Source organism: Stegodyphus dumicola, chromosome 3 (assembly GCF_044657685.1).
Source record: "Stegodyphus dumicola isolate Sdum_Otavi_A_Nest chromosome 3, ASM4465768v1".
Taxonomy (NCBI): Eukaryota; Metazoa; Arthropoda; class Arachnida; order Araneae; family Eresidae; genus Stegodyphus; species Stegodyphus dumicola.
In genome coordinates this window covers 254,143,195-254,169,459 of record NC_140770.1, presented here as the reverse complement: position 1 = coordinate 254,169,459, position 26,265 = coordinate 254,143,195, and the positions used below count along the sequence as shown (strand labels likewise).

The window sequence follows — 26,265 nt, the reverse complement described above, 5'->3', positions numbered from 1 at the left end:
TAATTTAAGTTGAACTTGTGACACCGAGTCATTCTCCAGCCTTTTATTGTTCCTGCTTTAAGACCATAGAACTGTTCCTGCTTAAAAGACATTAGTAATCGACATTCCGAAGAACTTTTGGACTGTTCATGTTATTTTCAACTTAACTAGAATTCCCATGCGCTATAGCTGATGAGGGAGCTCCTGACTTTGGACGGATCATGGAAGATAAGTCTGTTTTTCTTTAAATTAATTTTCAACTTAATTTGATTAGCTAAGTAATTGGTTGACGGAATAATAGTTCTCCATGTTTTAGAATTTTTTTTAAGTACAAGCGGAGTAGTAACTTAGAACCTATTGGAAAATAAAAGGGAGTTCTTAAATAGATTGTTAAAGTAAATTGATTTTAATTAAAGATAATTGATTAATTAGGTTAATTTAATTTTGTTAAGATTAATTGTTTAGTTTCTCAGACGGCTTGAGAAAACATTCCTTAATTCTGTTGGCAAGAATTTGTTAACGTAAATTCTAATTTTGTTTACTCCTAGAGAATTTGTTAAAGTTGTTTTCTTCTTGATGATAATTAAATAATTTAAAACTGTGCAATAAAAAGTTAATTAACTTACATCCGAACCGGTTGTGTGCAATTAATAGTTCTTGTAATTTTTCATTAGAATGATTTTCTGCTTAAGAAAAAAGGGAAAAAACAAATGTTTGTACTCCAATGTTTGCCCTGTCATCCTAGCATTATTATAATGTTATAATCAAGATGATTTGCTTTCTTTAGTTTTGTAAAATCTAATTTAATCCCAGTAATCCTAGTGTTATTGTGTTAATTGGAAAATTTGCAATAATTAAGTACTTTTGTTTTGAAATCTGAAAGTGTTCTTTAATACCAGTGTTAATAACTAGTGTTTAAAATAAAAAATGGTTACACTGTTTGTCAAGGAAAATTGTTAATTGCTTTTCTTTTTTTTTTATCTCCCCGGGAAGGGTAATTTTTTTTTTCTTTAACTGATTATAATAGCCATATTATGCTCTAAGATTTTAACCTATTGGATGCAATACTACTTTGAGGAAAAAATAAAATAAATTCATATTTTTATATTTGAATGAAATGAATGGTATGTTTTATTTTACTTTACTACTGACACCCACCAGTTTACAGATTTATGGTCTTTACGGCTAATACACAACGCAATTTTTTGTCTAGGTTAGGTAGTGAGGAAAATTTAATTATGTGTCTTTTCCGAAAAAGGCATATAACAAGCTTATGGAATTTGTTAGCAATGATGAAACTGCAGTGAAATTTCTGCAGGAATACATAATCTTGCTGGAAATTTTCTAAAGGGTACAACATGGAAATGCATTTCCTAGATAGCCACTGTTGTTAAGTTTTGCATAAAGCCAAATTTTCACAATTTTCTGACATCTTTCTTAAGCAAAAACAGATCGCTGTGTACTTGGGAAGAAGAATAAAGGGAAAAAAATTACAGAAAGAATTGGATAAGAATGTGTTTTATTTTTTTAATAAATCATGTAATTCTTATTTAATTATTAAAAGTATTTTAAACTTTTAAAGTATGCCAAAAAAAGGTGCAAAAGCAACCAACTTGGACCCAATAAGTAACTTCTACCTTTTCACCTATAACAAGTCTGCCAATTGTATCAAGGTGTTTTCTTTAATATGCAAGTAATTGAATTTATTTTATTCAAAGGCCTTGGAATATGTCAAAAGGAAAATAATTAAATGTGGTGGATTAGTTTATTAATAATGCTATATTAAGAATACATTTATAATAATGCTGTATAAGAGGAATCGGCAAACTATGGCCCGCAGGAAGTTTCTATCCGGCCCGCGGATAGAATAAAGATTTCAAGACTTCAGTGCCATTCAAACAGAATTGGATATTTTTACCATGCCTTTCAATGTAAACTGTGAAGCAGTGAGGTCAGATTTGCAGCTTTAATTAATTGAGTTGCAATCTAACAATCATCTCAAGCAGTTGTTTCTTAATGTGCCAAAGTTAGAGTTTTATAAATCATTATCGAAAGTAAGTTTCCCAAATTTAATATCTCACGCCAAGAAAATCAGGGCTATGTTTGCATCCTCTTATATATGTGAACAAGTGTCTTCAACTAAGAAACTTAGAAAGAATTATTTCAGAAGCAGACTGACAGATGAGCATTTGCCTCGTTCCTTAAAATCAGTACATCTCACTTAGAAACTCGATATAAGGAACTTTTAAAAATGAAATTGCAATTTCATTCATCCCCTTAACATATTTAAATTGTAATACTTGTATATTGTTTTTAAAATTTTAGAAAATTTATCTTGGCCCGCCAAAGTTTTTTTTTCGATTTTTGGCCCACAACTGAAAAAGTTTGCCCATCCCTACTATATATCATAAAATGCTTACAAATTTCATATATCTGGGATTGATGCTTAACAAAAACAATTTTAATCCTATCTGACCTACTGTTGCAGCTAATAAAGTTTTTTATGGATTAACACTTTTATTTAGCTTTTTATATGGAAAGACAAAGCTATCACTCTACCCTAATTTGTCCTGTGCTTACATGCTTTGAAGACCTGGACTATGACCATGAAGGAGAAAGGGATCTTGGGTACTTTTGAACACAAGGTCTTGAAAAGTGTTTTTGGAGAATTCTGGAAAATGGTACCTAGCGTATAAGATGCAACACTAAATTATACCAAATATTTAAAGAGCCAGATGTGGTTGATTACATTAAAATAAGCCGCCTCATCTGGGCTGGGCATGTTATCCGTATGAATGACAGTAACTTACTAAAAGAAATATTTCAGTTAGACTAAGTAACACAAGAAGAAAAGGAAGACCTACACTTGGATAAATGCTGTAGAGGAAGACTGTTTAGTCCTTAAAACTAAGATTGGGGGATTTGGGATGCTAGTAGAGATGATTGGAAACATCTAGTACAGAAGGCCTTGGCCTAACCTGGGCTGTCGTGCCATGGATGATGATGATGACATAACATAAAACAATTACAAATTAATCACAAAGAATATTATAATAAAATGAAAGATTTTACGAAAAGACTGATTTTATAAATTTCCTCAAGTATACTAAATGAATAATATTTTAAAACACAGAAAACTGATCTTATAACTAAAACCAAAACCAAAAATTGCAAAAATTTTAAATTACGATGACTTAATAATTTGACAAACAGTCATTACTCATGCAATGAAATTTGCCTACTTTCATTTTTCTTACCAGTTAATCACTTCTTTTCTATAGCAGTTTAAACTTTATGAATAAATCAACCACTTTAATATTTCCTTACAAATCATGTAAGGGAACTTGGGAACTTATATTAGTTAAGTTAAAACAATGAGATCACAACCTAATCACTTTGTTTACCAGAATTTACAACTTATAAAAAGTTACTTCCAAAATCTAGGATTTTTGATTTGCATATCACTGCATTTTCAGTTTAGACATACATATTTTTAAACTTCCAGATGAAATTAATTGCTTATCTCTGCTATACCCTTTTAGTACCCTCAGCATTTAAATGTCAATGGTTTAGGTAGATATCAAGCAATACGAAAGAACTGCCTCATCAATGTTATTGGCTTGAAATCGTTATCATTTATTAATTTTTTCAATCAATTAATCACAGTAGTTTGCATAGACAGGAAATAGAAAATTACCATTAACCGTTCAGAAATAAAATGAACCGTTTAAAGTGTACTGTGTCAGAAATCAGTCTAGAAAATAAGTTACACTAAGCTGAGATGCAAATGAAATTTATGCTTCAGAAATGCATTAAAAAAAAAAAAAAAAAAAAAAAAAAAAACTTTGAAAGTATTTTTTTCTGTTAAAAATACATTTCTTAATTTAATTAGTAGTTGGAAATATGTTAGGCTGATATCGTAATTATGACTTACGGCATTTTTGGTGGCCATAAATAAAAGTTTTTGTAATTTAAAATAATGTAATAAAAAAAGGCAACCTAGGTTTGGCATGGATTTTGAAAAAACTCTATTGATTTCAAGAACAACTAGACATATGTCCTTCTTTTTTAGTAGCACAAACTTTAATCCAACCTTAAGTAATTTTTTACTTAATTTTACTTTGACATATTTCTATTCCAGTTGGGTATTTAATAGTTGTCAAGTTAGAAAATAGTCTTTTTTGAAAAGAATATTAATAAATTATAATATTCTTTATATATTATTCAAGAATATTATAATTTATTAATAATCTTGAAATACTGATCATTTTTAGAGGTAATTACAATACACAGGTTCACTGTAATTTGGAGATCAAGGTTAACTACACAAACAGTTACAGTTAAGTTAAAAGAGTGAGTGAGAGATTATGGTGCAAAACCAAAGTTGATTATAGTGCGCCAAACGCGAGATGAGGTGAGCACAATTAATGAAATTAAAATACAATAAATAAAAACAAGTAGACAAATGTGTCAAATCCAGAGGATGAAGTCATATAAAAACAAGTTAAAACCACACATTTAAAATTCAAGACACAATTTTCAAAACAAATTACATTAGGTGATAAAAGCCAGTCTCTTTTAAATAATAAAATAAGTTACAATTCACCTCCCTTCTGATTAAACGGTCGAGAGGTAAGTCACAGCTATTAAAATACTTCTGACGAAGATTATTAAAATATGGACACTCAATTAAAATATGACGGACAGATAGACAAACATTACAATTTGAACAAACAGGCTCATTCTCTGCTTTTAAAAGGTAGCCATGTGTCACTCTTGTGTGACCAATTCTGAGGTGAGTCAAAAGAACTTCTTCTTTACGATTTCCAGCAAAATCCCAATGCTCAATTCTAGGCTTTACATGTCTTAACTTGTTTTGACGCTGAACATCCCAAAATTGCTGCCATTTTTTTCGTATCTTCTTTTTTACAACACCACAGATGTCTCCAAAAGGGATGAGGCGATTGGACAGTTCAACAGCAGATTTGGCTGTGATATCTGCCAGCTTATTCCCTTTAATTCCCACATGACCGGGAACCCAGCAGTACAGAATTTCATATCCACGACTCGTAAGGTTTATATGTATCTTGAGAACATCCACTATGACTGGGTTTTGAGTGTTAGAAAAAGCTTCTAAAGATTTCAGTGCACTATAGGAGTCTGTATAAACTATAAACTTTTTGTGGCAGAGCCTAGAGATGTACAAAAGACAATAATATATTGCAGTTAATTCAGATGTTAAGACAGAGGAGGCATGGTGCAAGCGTCTGCCCTCCATGTGGTCTTCAATTAGAAATGCCATCCCGACATGATCTGTTGACTTGGATCCATCTGTATAAACTGGAAGATAACTGCTATATTTGTGCCTGTGCTCAGCGAAGAGTTGTCTATAAATGATGTCATTGGTGCTTGCCTTGACGTGATGCTTGAAAACATCAAGAAGCTGAATCCGTGCATTTCCCCAAGGTGGGAATTCAAAATTCTGTACTGCTTGGGGGCGCATATCAGAGAGGGAAAGTTCCTCAATGATAGGGCGAACTCTTAAAGGAAAGGTAGGAACACAGGATGGACGTGTTTCAAATAAAGTGTTACACACATCATCAAATAAGTACAGTTTATTGGGATGTTCAGGTTGTGATAGAATATTAAAATATTGCAATAGGGACAATTGCTCACGCCTCAGATAAAGTGATGGTTCGTTAGAGTCAACATACAGGCTCTGGACAGGAGAAGTTCTGAAAGCTCCTGAACAAATCCGCAGAGCTTGATGGTGAACAGGATCGAGTTTTAACAAAACTGATGACCGAGCGGATCTGTAAACAACTGAGCCATAGTCCAGTCTAGAGCGAACCAGGGCTCTGTAAATGCGAAGCATGGAGCAACGCTCTGCACCCCAGGAGGTGTTCGCCAACACTTTTAAGATATTTAGTGTTTTTAGACACTTCTTTCTCAGGTTTAAAACATGAGGAAGGAAAGTCAATTTCTGGTCGAACGTCACTCCTAAAAATTTTACTTCGGGCGCAACTGGAATAATTGAACCATTGAGATATAACTCAGGTTCAGGATGGAGACCTCGCTTCCTACAAAAGTGCACACACACAGTTTTTTGTTTGGAAAAAGTAAATCCCTGTTTGTTTAACCATTCTTGGATCTTATTCAGAGCTATCTGCAACTGCCTCTCTACGTATCTCATGTCTGCCCCTCGACAGCTAATCTGCAGATCATCAACATATAGAGATCCCAAGATGGTGGAAGGAAGTTCTTTTAGTACTGAGTTTATTTTTAAACTAAACAGGGTTACACTAAGCACACAGCCTTGAGGCACACCCTCTTTCTGTTGAAAAACATCCGAAAAAACAGAGCCAATTCTTACTTGAAAAGTTCTAGTGTTCAAGAAGTTCTGAATGAAAATTGGTAGGTTGCCGCGCAAGCTACTCTCGTGAAGATCCCGGAGTATACCGTATCTCCATGCCTTATCATAAGCTTTTTCAATGTCGAAGAATATCGAGACAAGGTGGCTTCTTCTTACAAATGCTTTTCAAATAGATGTCTCTAAGAGGAGCATGTTATCTACGGTTGTTCTCCCTTTTCGAAAACCACTTTGATAAGGCGATATAATATTATTCTTTTCCAAGAAGTAGACTAGGCGGCTGTTTACCATCTTTTCAAACAGTTTGCATACGCAACTGGTAAGTGCAATTGGCCGATAGTTGGCAGGATTCCTTGGATCCTTCCCTGGCTTAGCAATAGGAATGACAACAGCTCTCCTCCATGCACTGGGAAAAATACGCTCCTTCCACACTCTATTATAAAGAGCGAGAAGGGCAGTCAGTGACTTATAGGACAGATGCTTTAGCATTTCATAATTTATGCCATCAAAACCCGGAGAAGACTTATGTGTCTGCAATAAAGCTCTCTTTAATTCCAGCATTGTAAATGCTCTATTGTAAGACTCAGATTTGGTAGAGTTGAATGCGGTGGGATTTATTTCAGAGTGCTGCTTGATAGAGAGAAATGCAGGTGAATAGTTTCTGCTGGAAGAGAAGGCAGCAAATGTCTCACCAATAGTATTTGCAATTTCTTCTACGGAGCTAATCACTCGGCCATCTTTTTCCAGAAAGGAAAGTGAGTGGTCTTTATACATTCCGCATGCTTTTCGAACTCTTTCCCAAACCCGCTTACTAGGTGTAGAGGATGTTATTGAGGACACATATGAAATCCAGGAATCCCTCTGGCTCTGCCTTCTTATTTTTCGTGCATTTGCTTTGGCTCTTTTAAAGGCTATGAGGTTTCGCAGAGTCGGATATCTACGAAAAATACCCCATGCTTTTTTCTGTTTTTTCAGTGCTTCATGACAGTCGCGATTCCACCACGGTTTCGAATATTTTAGTATTTTTCCTGATGTTCTAGGAATCGAAAGCATAGCTGCCTGAATAATAGTATTAGTAACAGCTTCCACAGCGTCATCGATATGCACATCTTCTACCATTTCCTCTGTGAGCTCTGCGGAGGAAGAGAAGATTTCCCAGTCTGCCCTGTCCAGTATAAACCGAGGGAGTCTCGACATGGGGTTTGCTCCTCTTCGTGCAAGAGATACAAAAATGGGATAATGATCGCTGTTGTACAGGTCATTTCCGACACTAAAAGTGCAAAATGGCAACAGAGACGGTGAACAGATGGCAAGGTTGAGAGCGTGGAATGTCCTTGAAGGCTCATGGAAGTAAGTATCCTGCCCATTATTCAGGAGACAAAGGCTATGATCTTCGATCATCTGCTCAATTTGTCTTCCTCGGCAATTTGTATCTTTACTACCCCAGAGCGGACTATGGCCGTTAAAATCTCCTATTATGATGAAAGGCTCAGGCAGCTGCTCTAGAAGACCATTTAAATCTTGCTGATCAATATGCTCATTTGGAGGCAAATACAGAGAAACAACTGCAACAACAATATCAAAATTTGTTTGAGTAGCGACAACTTGGAGGGATGTCATCAAAGAAAGCACATTTGAGGGATAATCCAGTGAGGTGAGGAGACCTACACCTCCACTGGCACGCTCACCTGCAAGGTTATCTTTCCTGACGAAGGAAAACCTCCGAAGTTTTGCCTGTTGTTCTGGTTTTAGATTTGTTTCCTGTACTGCGAAACATACAGGATGATAAGCATTAATTATGGCTTTGATGTCGAGCAAATTTCGGTGGAAACCGCGACAGTTCCATGAGACGAGGGTGGCCATTAAGTCTGGTTTTTGTTCTTTCTGTGCTCTTGTTTGGTTTTTCGTGGAAGTAGATGCCTGGGAAATTCTAGACCCTCCTCTACTTCCATAGTGTCTGAATCCGCAGATTCAGAAATCATTTCGTCAAAAGAGCTATTGCTGGAACTTCTATTTTTATTTGATACTTTTTTAGTGGCAGTTTTGGGTTTACTTTGAATGACTGTTTCTTTATTTTGTATTAAATGAGTTGACTTTTCTGTTTTCTTGGTGGATGTAGTCGGTTGGGTTTTATTTGGTTTAGTCTGCGTGCCTATTGATGTTTGGGTGGCAATGCTACGTGTTGTTTTAACTGCACTGGCATAAGATTTGTTTGATTGGAGCTGTGTGCTTTGAACTAGTTTTCTGGCTTCAGCATATGAGATGTTCCTGGTAACTTTAAGAGTCTGTACTTCTTTTTTGGATTTCCATTTTGGGAACAGGCGTGAAAATGCTGGGTGCTGACCCTTGCAATTTATACACGAAGGCGCAGCGGTAGAATTTTCGGAATCGTGGCCAATCTGTGAGCATCGGGCGCATGTGAGGCTGCCACGACAAGACGTCTTAGAATGGCCGAAATGCTGGCATTGGAAACATCGCATAGGGTTTGGAATATAAGGTCTTACAGGAATATTTAGATATCCGGCCTTAATATTCTTAGGCAGATCAGGCGTGTTGAAGGTAAGGATCACGTGTTTCGTGTCTATCAACTTACCTTCTTTACGCATCTTGATCTGCCTTACACCGCAGACATTTTGTTCGGATAACTCAGAAGCGATCTCTTCTTCAGAAACATACAGAAGGTCGAATTCTGAGATTACACCCCGACAATAGTTCAGTGACTTATGTGGTGTTACATTGACATTCGCTTGCCCAAGTTTAGTTATCTGAAGTAAAGAAGCAGACTGGGTGGCTGAGTTTGTATCAATAAGCAAGTCTCCGGAGCGGAGACGCTTTATATTTCTCGGTTCACCAATACAAGACTGGATGTATTTGTTAATCACGAAAGGAGACATCTTATGCATTTCGCCAGAAGGACTAGAGATGACTAGGAAACGGGGACTATTGTTAGGATTTTTTTCATTTGTATCTGTACGTAATTTTTTTGCAGTAGACTTTTCAGAACTAGGTTGAGTGACTGGTTTAGCAGTAGACGTTTCAGAAATAGGTTGAGTGTCTGATTTAGCAGTAGATGTTTCAGAACTAGGTTGAGTGACTGGTTTAGCTGTAGACGTTTCAGAACTAGAATGAGTGACTTGAGTGACTTCGAAGTCTTTGATCAGAAAAATTTGAGAATTAGCCATATTGAAATAAGAAAAGATTCGGGTCCGACGGCCCCGCCCACCACGGAGCCCAACAAGGGAACACAGATTCCTGTGTTAGGGCTAGCCGGACCTATACGCAAACTGAAGCCCCACAGTCGGCTTTCCCGAAAGCAGGTACTCCCGAGAGCTTGATCTCAAGCCACTGACACAAGGACTAGTGACCAGCCGATTGACACCCGTGAGGACGACTAAGGTGCCTCCCGTTTAGCTGAAGCAGAGGCCAAAGTAGTGTGTTGGGGACAGTACCTCGCCCCTCAACTACCAGGACCCTCCTTTCCAGCGACACGGGTCTCCACGCACGGCAAACACGTGGGCAGTTTTCTCGCCATTTGAAAATTGGACGCAAGGGTTGTTCCAGTTTCTCGTGACGAGCCCCAAACTCCGTAGAGAGAAACCACAAGGGAGAAGGGAAGGGAAAAAGTTCCAGTTAAGAGGAGAGGAGACGGAAAAGAGGATAGATCACTGGGGCTCCAGGATCGTGACACCCGTCTCATCAAGATGATCCCCTGAAGGGGTTAAGTTAAAAGAAAGAAAATTAAGAAACATTTTAATTATAACATTTTACTCTAATATATGACTTAACTACAAATAAATTTAAAAAATGATTAAGAAAGCTAATTTTAGGCATGTAAACAATTACTTAATTCTAAATCCATTATTCAAATTTTTCATCAATACACAACTAAAGTAGTCCTCTATATGTCAGTTTCTATTTAATTTAAATTAACAATAAATTACTTTAATAATATCCAATTATTACCTTGCTACAGCAAGACAACAAAATGCAGCATAATGTGGACACTCCCTGTTTTCCAAATCTTTTGCAAGCTTAGCTGAAATTAGATATCAGTAATCTGAATAATTTATTTAAAAAAAAAAAAAAAAAATCAAAATACAAAGAAAAACAGAGTAAATTCAAACTCACCAAATTGTGCACTTGCTTCAGCAATATTCGGTTTTCGTAAAAATCGCCTATAAATGAAGAATTTTGAATTAGAATTTCATAGAACTATAAATTTAGAGGGGGGGAAACACATTTTACTAAGAAAGTAGCAAAATAATATACAATTAAATTAATAAAATTACAGTACAGCATTTTATTAAAAAATACACATTGAAATTTACTTTTCATACAAAATTCAATTAATAAAATTGCAATTACTGTTCTAAAATATTAACTAGATTTGGAAAATAAGGATGAGAAAATTAGGTATTTTAATTATCTGGGTCCCTGTCTGAAAAGTTGACGACTCATTCATGACTAATTTTTCATCAAACTAATATGTGAGGCAAGAGCCATTCTGAAAATATTGGCAAATTAAGAATTCTCTAAAAGAAGAGTGAATCAGTAAAATAAAAAGAGAAAGAAAGAAAAAGGGGGGGGGGAAAAGGGAACTGTAATAAAATATTAACCTTCTTTAAAAAATCCTTTTGTATATTTTTCACCGTTATGTATACAACAATCTGTTTTTGCTTTAAATGCACATGCTGTTGTTCTTCTCATACATATAGCAAACTGTGTTTCTATATTAAAAAAAATTAAAAAAATAAGAGGATTGCAAAAATTCAGCATTCTACTATTTTTCACATTTATTTTTGTGTTCTTTACTCTTGGGTAAAATGTCATATTTCTGAAGAAATACAATGCTCACAGATGCATTATGATTATTTACAAGGAAAAAAAATTCTCAATACAACAAAAACAAACACCAGAATAAATGAATGCCAAATCCATGGTCTGCTGCCTCCCCACATATACCTCAGTCACAACACAAATACATTTTGAGGACCTGGTGGGTTACCTACTTTGGCGACATAATGCATTGCTTTTTGAATAATTCTCAGGGAGGTGCAGATAATCAAAATGAACTAAAATTTTTGATAAATTGTTTATTATAATTGAAAAAAGTTAGTGACTCAAAAGTTAGGTGAACAGAAATAAATGATAATAATTTTTGTAAAAAGATTTTGTTTGTAGTTAATAAATAATTCATTCATTTTTTCCTCATTTATGCTGTGTTGTATTACAATGATGGGAATTTTTTTAATATACACTAGCAAATGGATAAAATCCATATCAGATCTTTTCAATTTAATTTATAGTTTTATTATTTTTTTAACTGTTATGTAAGTTACACATAATTGTTTAGTCCTTATCAACTTCGAATATTTCTTCACAAAATTAAATGAAAACTTAATGTTTGAAAGAAATATGATAATATTCACATATAAATTATTTTAGATTAGACCAGGGTTTCTTTCTTAAGCTGTGGGTTGCGACCCCAGATACATGAATTTAAAAAAATTACACAACTTGACATTACTAACATTAATCCATCTGCCATATAACCTCAAAAAGTAACGTCAAGTTATTGAGTGATTCAAATTTATAAGAGTTTCTACTAAAATCCTTAACTGGAGCTCGAACTAAGTCTCCCACCATTTTTAAAAGAGTTTTAAATGTTCTGCAATTCAGCATCATGTGTTTATGTGAAGAGACAAAAAATTAAAATGCTGTTCAACACTGAAAAATGTTAAGGATACTTTACATCATTCACAAAAAACTCTCAAGGATAAAAAAGGGCCATAAATGAAGAATGTTTTTGAAGCGCTGAATTACACAATTGTAAAATGATGTGAACTGCCACTGAAATTCTTGCTATAATATATGTGTACAAATATCTTAAAATCTTACGATATACGATACTTCAAACAGCCATCATTTCTCAAGCTCAATCTAATTATTTTTTGTAAGTTTATTATAAAAATGGATGCATTGCATTGAACTATAAATTGAGATCTACTTACCATTACTTTCTTTGATAGATTTTAATTATATTACGCTAAAAATTAATACACAAAAAGCACATTATGTAATTTTAGACAACACTATGTTATTATCTAAAACTTTCTAAGCCTCTGTAAAAGGGAAGTTAAATTTAAATATTTTTTTAAAGGTAAAACTAGATTATCTAACTTGAAATTCACATTTGTGCATTGTATTTGTCAGGAAATTTGCATTCCCTTTACATATGTCCAATACTGAAAAGAATATGCAGTGAAAGCATGTTAAATCTTTAGTGGGAAACTAGACTAAGTGTTATTCTCTAATAGTGTAGCACAGAATGCTACTGTGGTGGTAAATGACAAACGTGATAGTAGGAATTTAATCGGAGTGCCAAACTGCAGTACATTATTATGTAGCAATGCAACAGATCATAAATCCCAAGTGCAGGTGGATGAACATAATGGGAAGTGGACTCGATGGCCACGGCACTGGAAAGAAAACACTACAACCTATTGCTCAGTAGCACAAGAACTGTCTATCTTAATTTGTTCACATGATCTTACATTTACATATGACTATTACTCATAGTAATTTGTTCATAATATGTGTTCATCACTCATCTTATAATCTAAGTAAGTCTCATCTATGTAATTACATCTAAGTAATCAAATTAAACATTATACTATTCACTTATACTGTATACTCTCCATCTGCTACATATCTGTCACTAAACACAACATTAAATTATTTACTATAGTGGAACTTCATAAATTTACTTTAGTGGAATAAGTTTTATTTACTACAGTGGAATATGAATTTCACAGAAAAATGTTAAATTTTAACACAAAATCTACATAGACCATTAGCAGCTAACGGTCTTTTTGGTCGACTGCTCATTAATCCTAGTTTTTTTTTATTCCAAGTATACAATCTCATTTTTTTTTTCAGATTAAATAAATTAAAAGGGAATAAAAGCAAGATATGTTGTTAGAATCAATGGAATTTTCTGATTATTTTCATCATCACAAAACACTCACAAGAGCCAGATTCAGATTTGATAAAACCCTAAGCTATCTGAAATATGGGGCCCTTTCTAAGTCTGTTATAATATATTGTTATGTTGTTTTCTTCTGACACCAGTTGTTACATTATTTCCTTCTATCACGTTCGTACAGGGTTCGTGTGGATTTGGAATAACGATGACAAAACTTAATGGAATATCGAAACACGCTTTATTTACCAATATTAGTTAGGACAGCTCCAAAATCACTTTTACAGTTGTCGAACTGACACGCTGACACGTTCAGCAACACAACCTTCACACTGTCAGGCAAAAATGGTGAAGACAGCTTCACTGCAAAGCACCAGAGTACAGCTCCCGACTCTGCTTGGTCGTTCTCGGAGATTCTCCACACTACAACTCGCAATGCACTTGACGACACACAGAGCACAGCTCCCGACTGTTCGGTTCAGTCATTTCCAGAGCTTAACACATTCTCTTGACTATGCACTAACCGCAATACACTAAGAGACTCTTCGATGCACTCGACGACCCACTCGGCACTTGCTGCCCGGCTGTCAACTTGATCGGCTCTGCCCGGACTGACTAGATGAGACGCACTATTTCGCACTCTAGACGAGGCACACACTAACTGACTGACTGATTAGGTATTGCCGGAATACCGAAGTGCGGTTACTCCAGCTCAATCAATTTATTGCCACATGGGTGCATCACGTTAGACTTCATGTACATTAAACACGTAGGTAATGAGGAGGTAGGTAAAAGGGGACCGGTACATCGTGCGGTCGAAAATCCAGCGAACATAAACAGATAAAATGTGGTGAGAATAACATCATAATTCTGTGTGAGAAAGGAAAGCAAATATGAAAACAAAAAAGAAAAATAGAATAGTACTTTACAATAACAAGTCTATGTGCAATATATACACTATGTACATGTAGCTACGCACCAGTAATCCAAAGTAGGAAAATTTGAGTCTTTGGTGAGTTGAGCCGCTAACGGTCTAATACAGTCAAAAGTTGTTAATCCGGACTCGTCGGGACTTCGGCGATTCCGGATTATCTATATTTCCGTATTATAGATCATCAGTTTAAATCTGGTAAGATGGCATGCAGAAATTATAAAATTAAAAATATAAAACCGTAATTTATGAAATAAAGAACAATTATGATCTAAAGGGTATCAAAATTTACAAAAAAAAAAAAAAAAAAAAAGCTTAATATTTATTTGTTTACTTTATTAAACATTTCTTTCAATGTAAGTTGTTTAAGTTGCTTCATTTTTTATGTGATAATACATTCTCCTTAATTCTATAAACAGATATAATTTCTTGTTTAGTTACAAAGTCATTATAATATTATAATATTATAAGTTAATAATTATAAGTTTAGATAAATAAACATTAAAGTTTAGATAAACAAAGGATATGCTTTTATCCATTTTTTGCAGCAATTCCACTTTTTGTTTAATGGATTTCGAAACATGCTTTCACTTTGTAGATCCTTTACATATTAGTAAATATATATCATAAATTCTATTTAACATAATCGAAAGTTCAAGCTTACTTTTATAAAATTGCTCTAACAGTCGACAAAAAATAATAAGCCAAATCCAATTCGAAGATTAAGGAACAATGCAATCTGTAACATTAACCGAATTAGATAATTTTAGCTTAGCTTATACCGTCCGTTATACATTAAACGCACATTCGTAAACGTATTTTGTGCACGCGCACACGCATATTCGCAGCCGTAAAGTTCTTACGCTGTGAGGAGTTCTTACGTCAAAGCGACGCATGCGCAGAAAGTTTGTAGCTTTGAGGTCCGGATTATGGGTGTCCGAATTAACGACTTTTGACTGTATTACAGTCCTCCACCAGAATCATATAATTGAGCATGTTCAGATTTGACAGATGTGCACGGTTAATGGCCTTTTGGTAAAAACTTCTATTCAGCTTATGAAGATGTTCTTCTATGATACTTAACTCCAGGTCCTTATGTAACATGGCATTACTTACAAAATAGTGAGTATTTGAGATCAGTCTAAGAATCTTATTTTGCAGCAGCTACAGCTTATGTAAGTCATTCTTGTTGGCCGTATTCCAGGCGGGTGATGCATAAGTTATAATCAGCCTTATGCTCATGATGTAAACAAGCCGTTTTCTGTGTAGGTCTAATCTAGAATATTTGTTCAACAGGGGCTTTAAGCTATTTATTACTGTGAAGGCCTTTTTTCTGACATTTGTGATATGGTTTTACCAGGCCAGTTTCTCATTAAGTGTAACCCCAAGGTATTTTGCATTTGACAATTGTGGGACCACTTCGTTAAACAAGTAGAGTTTTAAGACACAATAACATTATATTTAAGACACAATAACATCTTATCTTATCTAAACATTATTTCCTATCTTGTTCATTTGCGGTTTTGCAGCTGAAGATGATGGTTCGGTAAAACCATCGAAACTAGTCCTGTGAAAATTTTGTAAATTAACGCTGATTTTTGTTGTTTGACTTCTGATTTAGTATTAGAAGTAGAGTTTTCTCTTGAACTGAGTCGGAGTGTGTTTCCTTCTAACTAAAAGCAACTAGGATTTTGGGGCAATGATTGATATTCTCCACTTGGTGCACCAACTTTCAATTTCTGGCATAATGTCTTGTAGTTTCTTTACTGTGTGGTTGGCGTTAGCAGACCTCACAGCTAGAGCTGTGTCATTTGCGGAACAGTCTACGAAGTTATTTCGGTCCAGGTGTGTCAGGGGAAAATCAGCAACATATAGAAGATACAAAATGGGTCCTAAAATGGACCCCTGGGGGACCCCAGCATTAATCTTTCGAATATTAGTAGTATCCTTTCCAATGGAGACCACGAAACTTTGATTGTTAATGAAAGAGACAATTTTTTCAATAATCTCTCTATCAATATCATGAGGGGCTTATTTACAAGTTTATCATCTTGTAAATAAGTCCCTCATGCCAGACGCGGTCAAAGGCTTTCGCCACGTCCAGCATGAGGATGGCAATATTCTGCCTATGGTGCAGAGCATCTGCACAAAGCTCCACAAGTCGAATAAATTGTTTTTTGGTGCATAAGTTAATCCAGAATACGAATTGTTCAGGCGGTAGCATGTCGTGGAAGGGCCTGAGCCTGTTCAGAATGATTCATTCATAAATTTTCCCCAGACCTGAGAGCAGACTTATAGGCCTGTAGCCCTCAGGCCTGGTGGCATCTTTTCCAGGTTTTGGTAATAGTATAATTTTTGCTTGCTTCCAGGCATTGGGGAAATAGCTAATACTGAGAGATGCATTTATGATGCTAGTGAACTTCGTGACTACATTCATAGGCATTTTCTTGATAGCAACGTTGCTTATAGCATCATGCCTGGGTGCTTTCCGTGTTTTTAGCTTCTTGATTAAGTCCTTGATTTCTAAAGGCAAGGCATAACTTAATCTGCTTCCTAATGGTGAGTGCATTTAGCCAGTCTTTTACCTTATGGCAGACTTCATAGACGAAATCCAGGTCACATGAAATCCGATTTGGCATAAACTGCTGCTCTAAATAATCGGCCAGTACTTCAGCTTTATCTTTGTTAGTAAAAGCTATTTTGTCATCTGTAAAAATGGGCCGCGTGCTGTTCGGCTTACGTTTTAAATTCTTTATGAAAGCCCACAGGGAACTATCCATAGGGATTAAGCTCAAAATTTTTTCTTCCCAGGTATCATTTCTAAATTGTTCAATCCATTTCTTAATACCCTTGGTTTAGTCTATTCAGCTCTGTTTTTAATGCTAGGACTCCAAGTAAAGTGCCATCTTTTGCACAGTCGATTGCACTCTGTGATTAGATTTCTAATGTCCTTGGGCAACCTGTTCACATATTTTCTTTAGTGATATAGTGTGAGGCGCTATTGATCGCATTGCTGATGCAGTCACTTAGATTGTTAATAGCCGTGTCAAAGTCTTTCCTAGATTTTAAACTTCCAAGGGCTGGGGAGTTGTTCTGGAGCATCTCCTTGTAGAGATCCCAATTTGTGATCTTGATTTCTTCATTATTGTATACCTTAGAGGTACCAAGCATCACAACAACTGCAATGTGGTTCGACATGAGTTCGTGCATGACCTCAAAGGCCATGGGAATTGAAATGTTAGTAAGTATGATGTCCAAAATGTCAGCTCTTCGTGGGTTGCTAGGTCTATAGGTATACTCTGCAGGTGCATTGATTGCCCCTGGATTATTTGAGATATAAACTTAAAAGTGCCTTTTCATTTTTATTCGTAAGACAGCAGCCCACTCTGTATTCTTAGTGTTTAAGTCACCTGTTGTGATAAACGGCTTGTCCATTGGGCAGAAGTAAGAAATAATATTATCATTAAGTCGAGAATTTGGTGGATTGTAAACAGAGGTGAAGTAAATAGTGCCATAGAAGGGAAGCTGAACTGCGACAGTAACAGTTTCATAACTGTTACCTCTATTTTCTCTGATTAAACAGGACTGAAGGGTATGGCGGACATAAATAGTGACCCCCCCACACCTTTGTGACTAATTCTATCGTACCTGTACGTGCAGTAGTTTGTGATATTGATATTCCTACTAGGTGCTGCATGAGTTTCCATGATTATCGCAACATCAACATCGTGATTAATAAGAAAATTTTGTAACTCCATTATTTTATTTTGAACGCAGCAAGCATTCCAGAACATTAATACAACAGGAGACTTGTTACTGGTGTGTTTGTTCATTATTGGGTTCAGTAGTAGGTTTGTCTTTAACTTGGCTTTGGATTAGTCTTACTTGCTGTGAGAGGAGAAAGTCGGAGCTTTTATTTTCAGAGACTAGCTCCGCTAAATCTGCAAAAACTTTTTTCGCTTTGCTAATGGTGTCTGTGTAGAGTCCTGTAGTTAAAGCTTGAGCAAAGGATTTATTCTCTACAATACGACCGGGGTAGGTCTTAGGTTTGTCTTTATTAGATTTCTTTGGGAACTTTTCACATCCCCTAAAATTGGAGGTGTGATCTAAGTTGCAATTTGGTACAACGTGGCAGCGTATCTTTGTTTTTATTTTTGCATTCATATGAGAAATGGCTTTTGCCGCATCTAACACATTTTGGGGAGTGGTTACAACGGCTTTGGGTATGGTGGAACCCCTGGCATCTGTAACACTGCAGGGGTCCTGCCCACCCTCTGTATTGCTCCACCTTAACACTTAAGTCCAGTAGGTATTTTTCATTGAAATTTTGGCAGATTTTGCTGCCTTAGGTAGGGAAACTAGAAATAAGGGCAGTTTGTTAACTTCCCCATTTCTCCGTCATGACATTTGTTTAACCAAAGTTATTTTATAGTTTCTAGCTTCAAATTCCTCCTTAATTTCCTGGGGGTCGTCGTCTCTCAGTAAGCCCCTAACAACGACTTTCAAATCCTTATCCTGGGACTGTATAAAACAATGATGTTCTATATCACCTTCTTTGAAGAGTTTTATGTCTAACCTATATTGATCGGCTTTTTTAATGAAAATCTTAACACCATTTGGTATGGTATGTAGCAAGAATTCAATATTGTTTTCCTTAAATTTATTTCTGACATAATTCCATCCCTTACTGCCAACTGTAATGATGATGGATGGGATTTTATTTTTCTTAGAAAATTCTTGCTCGATTTTTTTGTTGACTTTCTTTTGGATTTTGATTTATTGTTTGATCATTAGTGCTGGCATCCATAGTGTTATCAACTTGACAGGTGTTTGTCATGAGATTTGTGTTAATTTTTACCCGCTCAGTGGTAGCTATGGAAATTTGAGTTTTATTGGTCATTTGAATAGTATTTTCAGTCTTTTGTCTTTTAGCATTATTTTTATTTTTAATCCTGCTCCTGACTGTTTGGTCGCATCTAGGCTTTGAGTAAAATTCCTCTTCTGAGCTTACATCTTTGTCTAGAATAATATCGTTGTCTGAGTTTTTATCCATGTTTTCGTTAAATTTAATTGGGCTCCTAGAGTGCTCATTGTCACTGTTTACCTCTATTGTGCATGTGCATATTCCAATTTTGTCAACAGTTTGATTATTTGTGACTGCACGTGAAACCATTGAATTAAAATTCCCCTTGTTATTTGTAACATTTTCTTCAGCCTTTAACTCTTTTAAGAGTGTTTCGAAGCCAGTTTTGTAATTTGTATAAAGAAATTAAATTCTTTACGCTTTCTGCTATTAAGCTCTCCTAACTTTTGTTCATTTTCAAATTCAGCAATAATTTGCTGGAAAATTACCTGAAGTTTGTCCATGATCCTAATCAAACCAAAAAATCCAGTGCCCGAGAATTCGCAAGCAGACTGCGCCCCGTAACCGGACCCACTCGGTGTCCTGGGAGATCGATGGGCAAGGTGAAAACACACATGGCTCCTGCCTCTCACACTGATAGCGAGAGCTTGGGATGACTATGTGAGTTGTACGATCAATACAGGAAAAATAATTAAATATTTAAAAAATAATAATAATTACTAAGCTAAAAATAATAGCAATTTATAGTGATAACTAAGCTATCATGCAATGGTAATGGATAAGCAAAATATAGCATTGGATGTAGCACATGGCTGCATTCAATAGCACGTGTTCAGACCGGATCTGGTGGCAGGAGCAATCACTTTCACATCAACATTCGCACACCACATCTTCCCTCCGAATCGATGATCAAGTGACGATCAGCTAGAAACTGAAAGACAGAGCTAAAATTGGGCAGCCTACTGTTATTGCATCCTAGTTCCAGAACCGACCAACTTGGAGCTAGACTTCGAGACACTCGCTCAATGACTGACTATCAGCTCGCTAGACAAGGCACACACTCAATACTAACTCTCCAAGTACCAGCAGGGTTTATATAGCTTTTTGCCTCGTGTTTGAGAACATTCTGGGCTAAACCGGTAAAAATTCATTCCAAAAGGTTCTCCATCCATCCATGGCATGTCGCCAAATGGACGCTTTCTCACCAAATGTAGCAACCCTGCCTTCCTTGACAATTTATGGCAACACTAAACCTGCTTTGCGGGGAAGCTATAAAGATCATATAATTGCTCTAACTTAGCATCATCCACAATCTCAGTACAAAAATCCTAAAATGAGAAGGAAAAAAGAGGTGCATGATGATTTTAAGTGAGCCATGTTGCATATATATATATGCAGAAATATACATGCATATATATGCAGAAAGCTAAGTTTGTAATTTCTGTGAAAATGCTGAAAGTTGCTCTATGTTGTCTGCCTCTATGCTGAAATGCTGATAGGTGAGCTCATAATGTACAGTCACACTGGCGAAAATATCTGGGGAAGTGGAAAGAGGATGCTATGCCATACATGGGTTGCAACATAAAAACGTTTTGGTGATTTGGTTGCATTGCTTATCAGCGTATACACAAGCTACGTATAAGCTACACAAGCTATAGCTTAGAGCCCCACCCCCAAATTAAAATATAGTATAAATAGTATTAAAATATTGTTACAAAATGTATAGGCATGGTAGGATAGCTTCTTCGCAAAGCAGGTTTAGGGTTGTCATAAAATGGCAAGGGAAGGCAGGGTTGCCCCATTTGGTGATAAATTACCCATTTGGCGATATACCATGGACGGATGGAGAACCTTCTGTAATGAATTCTTACTGATTTAGCTCAGATTGTCTCGAACACAAGCCGAAAGCTATATAAATCCTGCTGGTCCACAGTCAGTTAGTGTGTGCCTCGTCTAGAGTGCGAGATAGTGTGTCTCATCTAGTCAGTCCTTGCGGTCTCGATCAAGTTGACAGCCGGGCAGCGAGTGCATCAAAGTGTCTCTTAGTGTATTGTGGTTAGTGCATCGTCGAGAGAGTGTGTTAAGTTCCGGAAACGACTGAACTGAAGAGTCAGGAGCTGTGCTCTGTGTGTCATCGAGTGCGCCTGTGCATTTGCTAACACTGCCCCCTCCCAAGGACTGCATGTCCCAGGCAAGAACATGACCCTTGGTCAGAAGCCTAATTCGATACAAACAAAACATAATAAAACAAGCATAAGGTATAAATAAATAACATAAAGAAACAAATATTTACACTATGCACAAATTAAACACATAACAATTTCAAATTATACAAATTAAAGTTCAAAAAAAATTTCAGTCTTAGTCTTTGCAATTAAGTTGTACCCGGGTCAAATACTTTTCCACTGCAGTTCTCAGATATATTTCTGTTTTGCATATTACAGTCTAAAATTTCAGTCCTTTCAGACTTTCCATCCACTGGAAGATCTAAAACAGTTCGTTCACCATTCTGTAGATCATTCATAGCCTGTGTATAGTTCCCCTTGGTATTTTTAGCAGATGGCACATGCTTATTTACCTCTATTTCCTGAAAACCAGTTTCGATCTATGCACCAGGGTCATGAATAGAATCTGATCCTTTACAAACAGGAGTATCCAGGTTTAGAATCAAATCCGTGTCTGCCCAATCAGCACTATGAGATGCACACACAGTTTATGAGGTGGATGAATTTTCTTGCAATACAGGAGCACACTGCTTCAGCTGTACATCAGCTTATTCAATCTCAGCATCCCATGAACTTTCAAATGGTTCAACACTTGCTGACTGCATTTTCATAACTTCATTATCAGTTTCAAAGAACTTAACAGTCGCATTTTCACTTTCTTCCACTTCAAGCTTTCACTTAATCAAAAGCTTCTTTCCTGTCTTTTATTTCTTCATGTTTTTGTTCTTTTTCGTTAATCCCATTAGATGCTTCATCCATCATTTCTTGATCTTTTCCATACAGTTCGTTAGTTAGTTCCTTCATTTCTTCATCCTTTGATTCTTCGGAAGCCATTTCTCTCATCTCCACATCGTCTTTTACGACTCCAGTTTCTTCTGTAAGCTCCACTTTCACCTGTTGGGGTTGCTCCTTTGAGCTGAAGAAAAACAAAGCAGGATATGCCATTTATTATCTTGACAATATGTTCAATATGAACGTATTCTATATCGAATTCTTTTCTTGGCTGACATTTATTTCTTCTTGCCGGACTTTCTTATCTTCCAGTCCCGCTTTCATCTCTTCCAGTGTGGCTTTGATCTCAGCTGTCATCTCTTCATATCTCAGCATATTCGGCTTTTATCTCGACATATCTGGCTTTTATTTCTTTCAGTTCGGCTTTCATCTCTTCCTCTCCAGCTTTGATCTTGGCTAAGAAGTCCATTAGAGCCTTTGTTTCCTCCGCCATGGCTTTCCTCTGCAAGCGGATCACTAGAATTCACTCACAAATCCCACTTCTGACACCAATTGTTACATTATTTTCTTCTGACACCAGTTGTTACATCGTGGATTTGGAGTGAATAACAACGACAGCACTTGATGGAATATCGAAACACGCTTTATTTACCAATATTAATCAGGACAGCTCCAAAATCACTTTTACAGTTGTTGAAATGTTATAAACACGCTGACAAGTTCAGCGACAAAGCCTTCATACCGTCAGGCAATAATGGTGGAGACAGCTTCACTGCAAAGCACCAGAGTACAGCTCCCGACTCTGCTCGGTTGTTCTCAGAATTCCACGTACTCTCAAAACTCTCCACGCTACAGCTCACGATACACTCGATGACACAGAGCACAGCTCCTGACTCTTCAGTTCAGTCGTTTCCGGAACTTAACACACTCTCTCGACGATGCAATAACCGCAATACAATAAGAGACTCTTTGATGCACTCGCTGCCTGGCTGTCAACTTGATCGAGACCACAAGGATTGACTAGATGAGAAACACTATCTTGCACTCTAGATGAGGCACAAACTAACTGACTGATCTGATCTGATCTGTAACTTTTACAAAAATGGCCTTGGCTACAAAGAGCCTTTATCCAATCTGTTTTGGTCATGCCATACGGCCGGTTAGATAGAGAGAATAGTGGTGCAAAACGCACCCGCACTGAGGCGAAAAATTCAAAAGGATTAAATCCTGCAATTTTTGGCGAAAACAAAATGAGCAGTGGCTGTCCGAGCGGCGAAACGTTTCATCATTGACTCCTGAATTTCTTCGCTCGCCTTCCTGGGTCGTCATTCGTCGAGGCCAGTCACGAGGGTGGTCACCCACCCAAGTGCTGACTCACCGGTTGCTGCTTGAAAAAGAAGCCTAAGGTTAAGATAAAAAGTTCATACTTAATATTTCAGATAATAGCTTCATTTGTGATACTTGAAATCATTAATTAGAGTCCTCAGCGAACTTAATAAGCGACATAACTGCCTGGAATCCTAACATAAATTTTTCTGCAGCATTCTTCGCTGTTCTTATTTTTCGTATATGATTGATGATATTATTTAGTAGGTTATTAATTTTGGGATCCATTCAATTGCTTCTTTTAGATCTTCAGGTGGAGGTTGGATATTTTTACTTCAATTTCGACTGGATTCAGCGTTTTGCGTGTTTCCATTTTCTGCTCTTGATGTTGTCGGGAGAGGAGGAAAATCTTCGTTGTTATGGCTGAATTTCGGTGCGCTTGGTATAGGTTTTTTCTTTTCATATTTTTTCTTATAAACCTCACATCCACGATACGAGGATACATGTTGATTCGAGCAAAAAATACATGTAGGCTTTTCTTCCGGTTTTAATGGACAAAGTTTACTTCGATGATGTGCTCCGCACTTACAACATCGTTCTGGTTTCGTGCATAAATGCTGGGAATGCCCATATTCCTGGCAGCGAAAGCATTGAATGATTCTTTTCTTTGGTTGGTATTTTTCAATTTTTACGTTCATATTGAACATATTGTCAAGATAATAAATGGCATATCCTGCTTTGTTTTTCTTCAGCTCAATTAAGAAAATGGGTAATCTTTGGAGGTTAAATTTTGGACTGCGCGTGAATTGTTTTACCTTCAAGACTGGAAATTTACGTCTTTCAAGATCGTCTTTGATGAGTTCTTCTTTCATGCTAGCCGGTAGATTTTTTAGTATTACTTTCAGGGGTTTTTCACTTTCGAGTCTGTATGTGTGAAACGGTATATTCCTAGATTGGAGTAGGCGTATGGCAGCTCTGTATTCGTTGGGAGTTTTAATGTTAACATAAATGGATTGCATTTTCGTTTCAGCTTCGAATTCTTCCGTGCATACCGTTAAAAGTAGTTCTCTTATCTCCATCCAATTTACTTCTTTTTGTGTAAATACAATTGGTGGTGGAATTTTCGTATCGCTGGTGTTCTCCATGCTATTTTCATTATCTTCTAATTTCTTAAATCTATTTTCCATGATGATATCCATAGGCGTAGTTTCTTTCGGGATCTTCGCAGTTTTCTTGGGGGAGATCCATGCTTCCGTCTGGGTTTCGGGAGTTTTCCCGCGCTTGTTCGAAAGTAATTCAATAATTTTGCTAGGTCCGTGTTCTTTTATTATTTCAAAAATTTTTTCCTCAGTTCCTAGTTCATGTATGTCGCTTTTATGCTTTGCAATTTCGATGGGTTTAAAATTTTCCGTATATTGAGTCATGCTTCTCTCCTGTGATGGTTCTTCTTTTTTCCCTTCGTGCGATGTTTTCTTTTTCTTATGCTTTTTCGGTTCGGGCGGGATTAAAAAGTCATTCATCTTTAAAGGAGATTTCTGCTTGCTATTTGAAGATTTTTCTGAGAATTCCGTATCCGTAAAATCATAGGTCCGTTGGTCCGGGTCCGTAATGTCTTCATCTGTGTCGCCGACTGTCCTAAAAAAGGACATTTTATTTACCCAAAGGTAAGAAAGGATTAGTTTTGTGCAATCTCTGTCTGCCTACTGGACTGGGACAGATCTGCAAGAATCGGGAGAGTAACTTCAGTACGTCCTACACGCTTGCCGTCACAGCTCCGAATCGGTAAATAGAAAATGAGACTAACTGACTGTGGACCAGCAGGGTTTATATAGCTTTCGGCTTGTGTTCGAGACAATCTGGGCTAAACCAGTAAGAATTCGTTACAGAAGGTTCTCCATCCGTCCATGGTATATCGCCAATTTTGTCGCCAAATGCATAATTTATCACCAAATGTGGCAACCCTGCCTTCCCTTGCCATTTTATGGCAACCCTAAACCTGCTTTGCAAAGAAGCTATCCTACCATGCCTATACATTTTGTAACAATATTTTAATACTATTTATACGATATTTTAATTTGGGGGTGGGGCTCTAAGCTATAGCTTGTGTAGCTTATACGTAGCTTGTGTATACACTGACGAGCAATGCACCAAATCACCAAAACGTTTTTATGTTGCAACCCATGTATGGCATAGCATCCTCTTTCCACTTCCCCAGATATTTTCGCCAGCGTGACTGTACATTATGAGCTCACCTATCAGCATTTCAGCATAGAGGCAGACCACATACAGCAACTTTCAGCATTTTCACAGAAATTACAAACTTAGCTTTCTGCATATATATACAAATATATTTCTGCATATATATATATGCAACATGGCTCACTTAAAATCATCATGCACCTCTTTTTTTCCTTCTCATTTTAGGATTTTTGTACTGAGATTGTGGATGATGCTAAGTTAGAGCAATTATATGATTTTTTGTTCCAGCGAAAACACATCACTGAGCATACATGGAGAACAGCACAAAAGACCTAGAAATTTACATCTTGTATAGGAAGAAAGAAAAATGTGGCACTGGATGCATTAATGAAATAGAAATGATCATCCAAACAAAAATTTATCTCCAAAGTTGCCAATTAGCTCATGACTTTTAATTGGGAGTGCAGATAATTGGAAAATACCCAGTCTTTTTATGAAATTAAACATGGTACTATTCCATTTTGAAGACCATAAAAATTGCAGCGAAAATGTATGTGCAAAAGTGCTAAATCTAGGAAATGCACCCATTTAACAGCGTGCCAAATCTAGCATGCACACTGATTTCAAATTGCGTAAGTTTAGTTAGCTCTACATTTC

The 26,265-nt window shown here is 36.4% G+C and overlaps 1 protein-coding gene across 2 annotated transcripts in view; it reads right to left on the bottom strand.

Moving 5' to 3' along the window:
- Hap40 (Huntingtin-associated protein 40 kDa) overlaps positions 1-26,265 on the bottom strand; it is a 68,360-nt gene that overhangs the window by 39,020 nt on the left and 3,075 nt on the right. Inside the window, exons 2-4 of one of the 2 annotated variants that reach the window (XM_035352833.2) lie at positions 10,478-10,524; positions 10,313-10,385; positions 2,844-2,962 (exon numbers count right to left, since the gene is read on the bottom strand). In XM_035352833.2, coding sequence (XP_035208724.1) covers positions 2,844-2,932 — 89 coding nt within the window. In that variant the 5' untranslated portion in view covers positions 2,933-2,962; positions 10,313-10,385; positions 10,478-10,524. The remainder of the gene's footprint in view (positions 1-2,843; positions 2,963-10,312; positions 10,386-10,477; positions 10,525-26,265) is intronic. The other variant, XM_035352832.2, reaches the window with a different exon arrangement.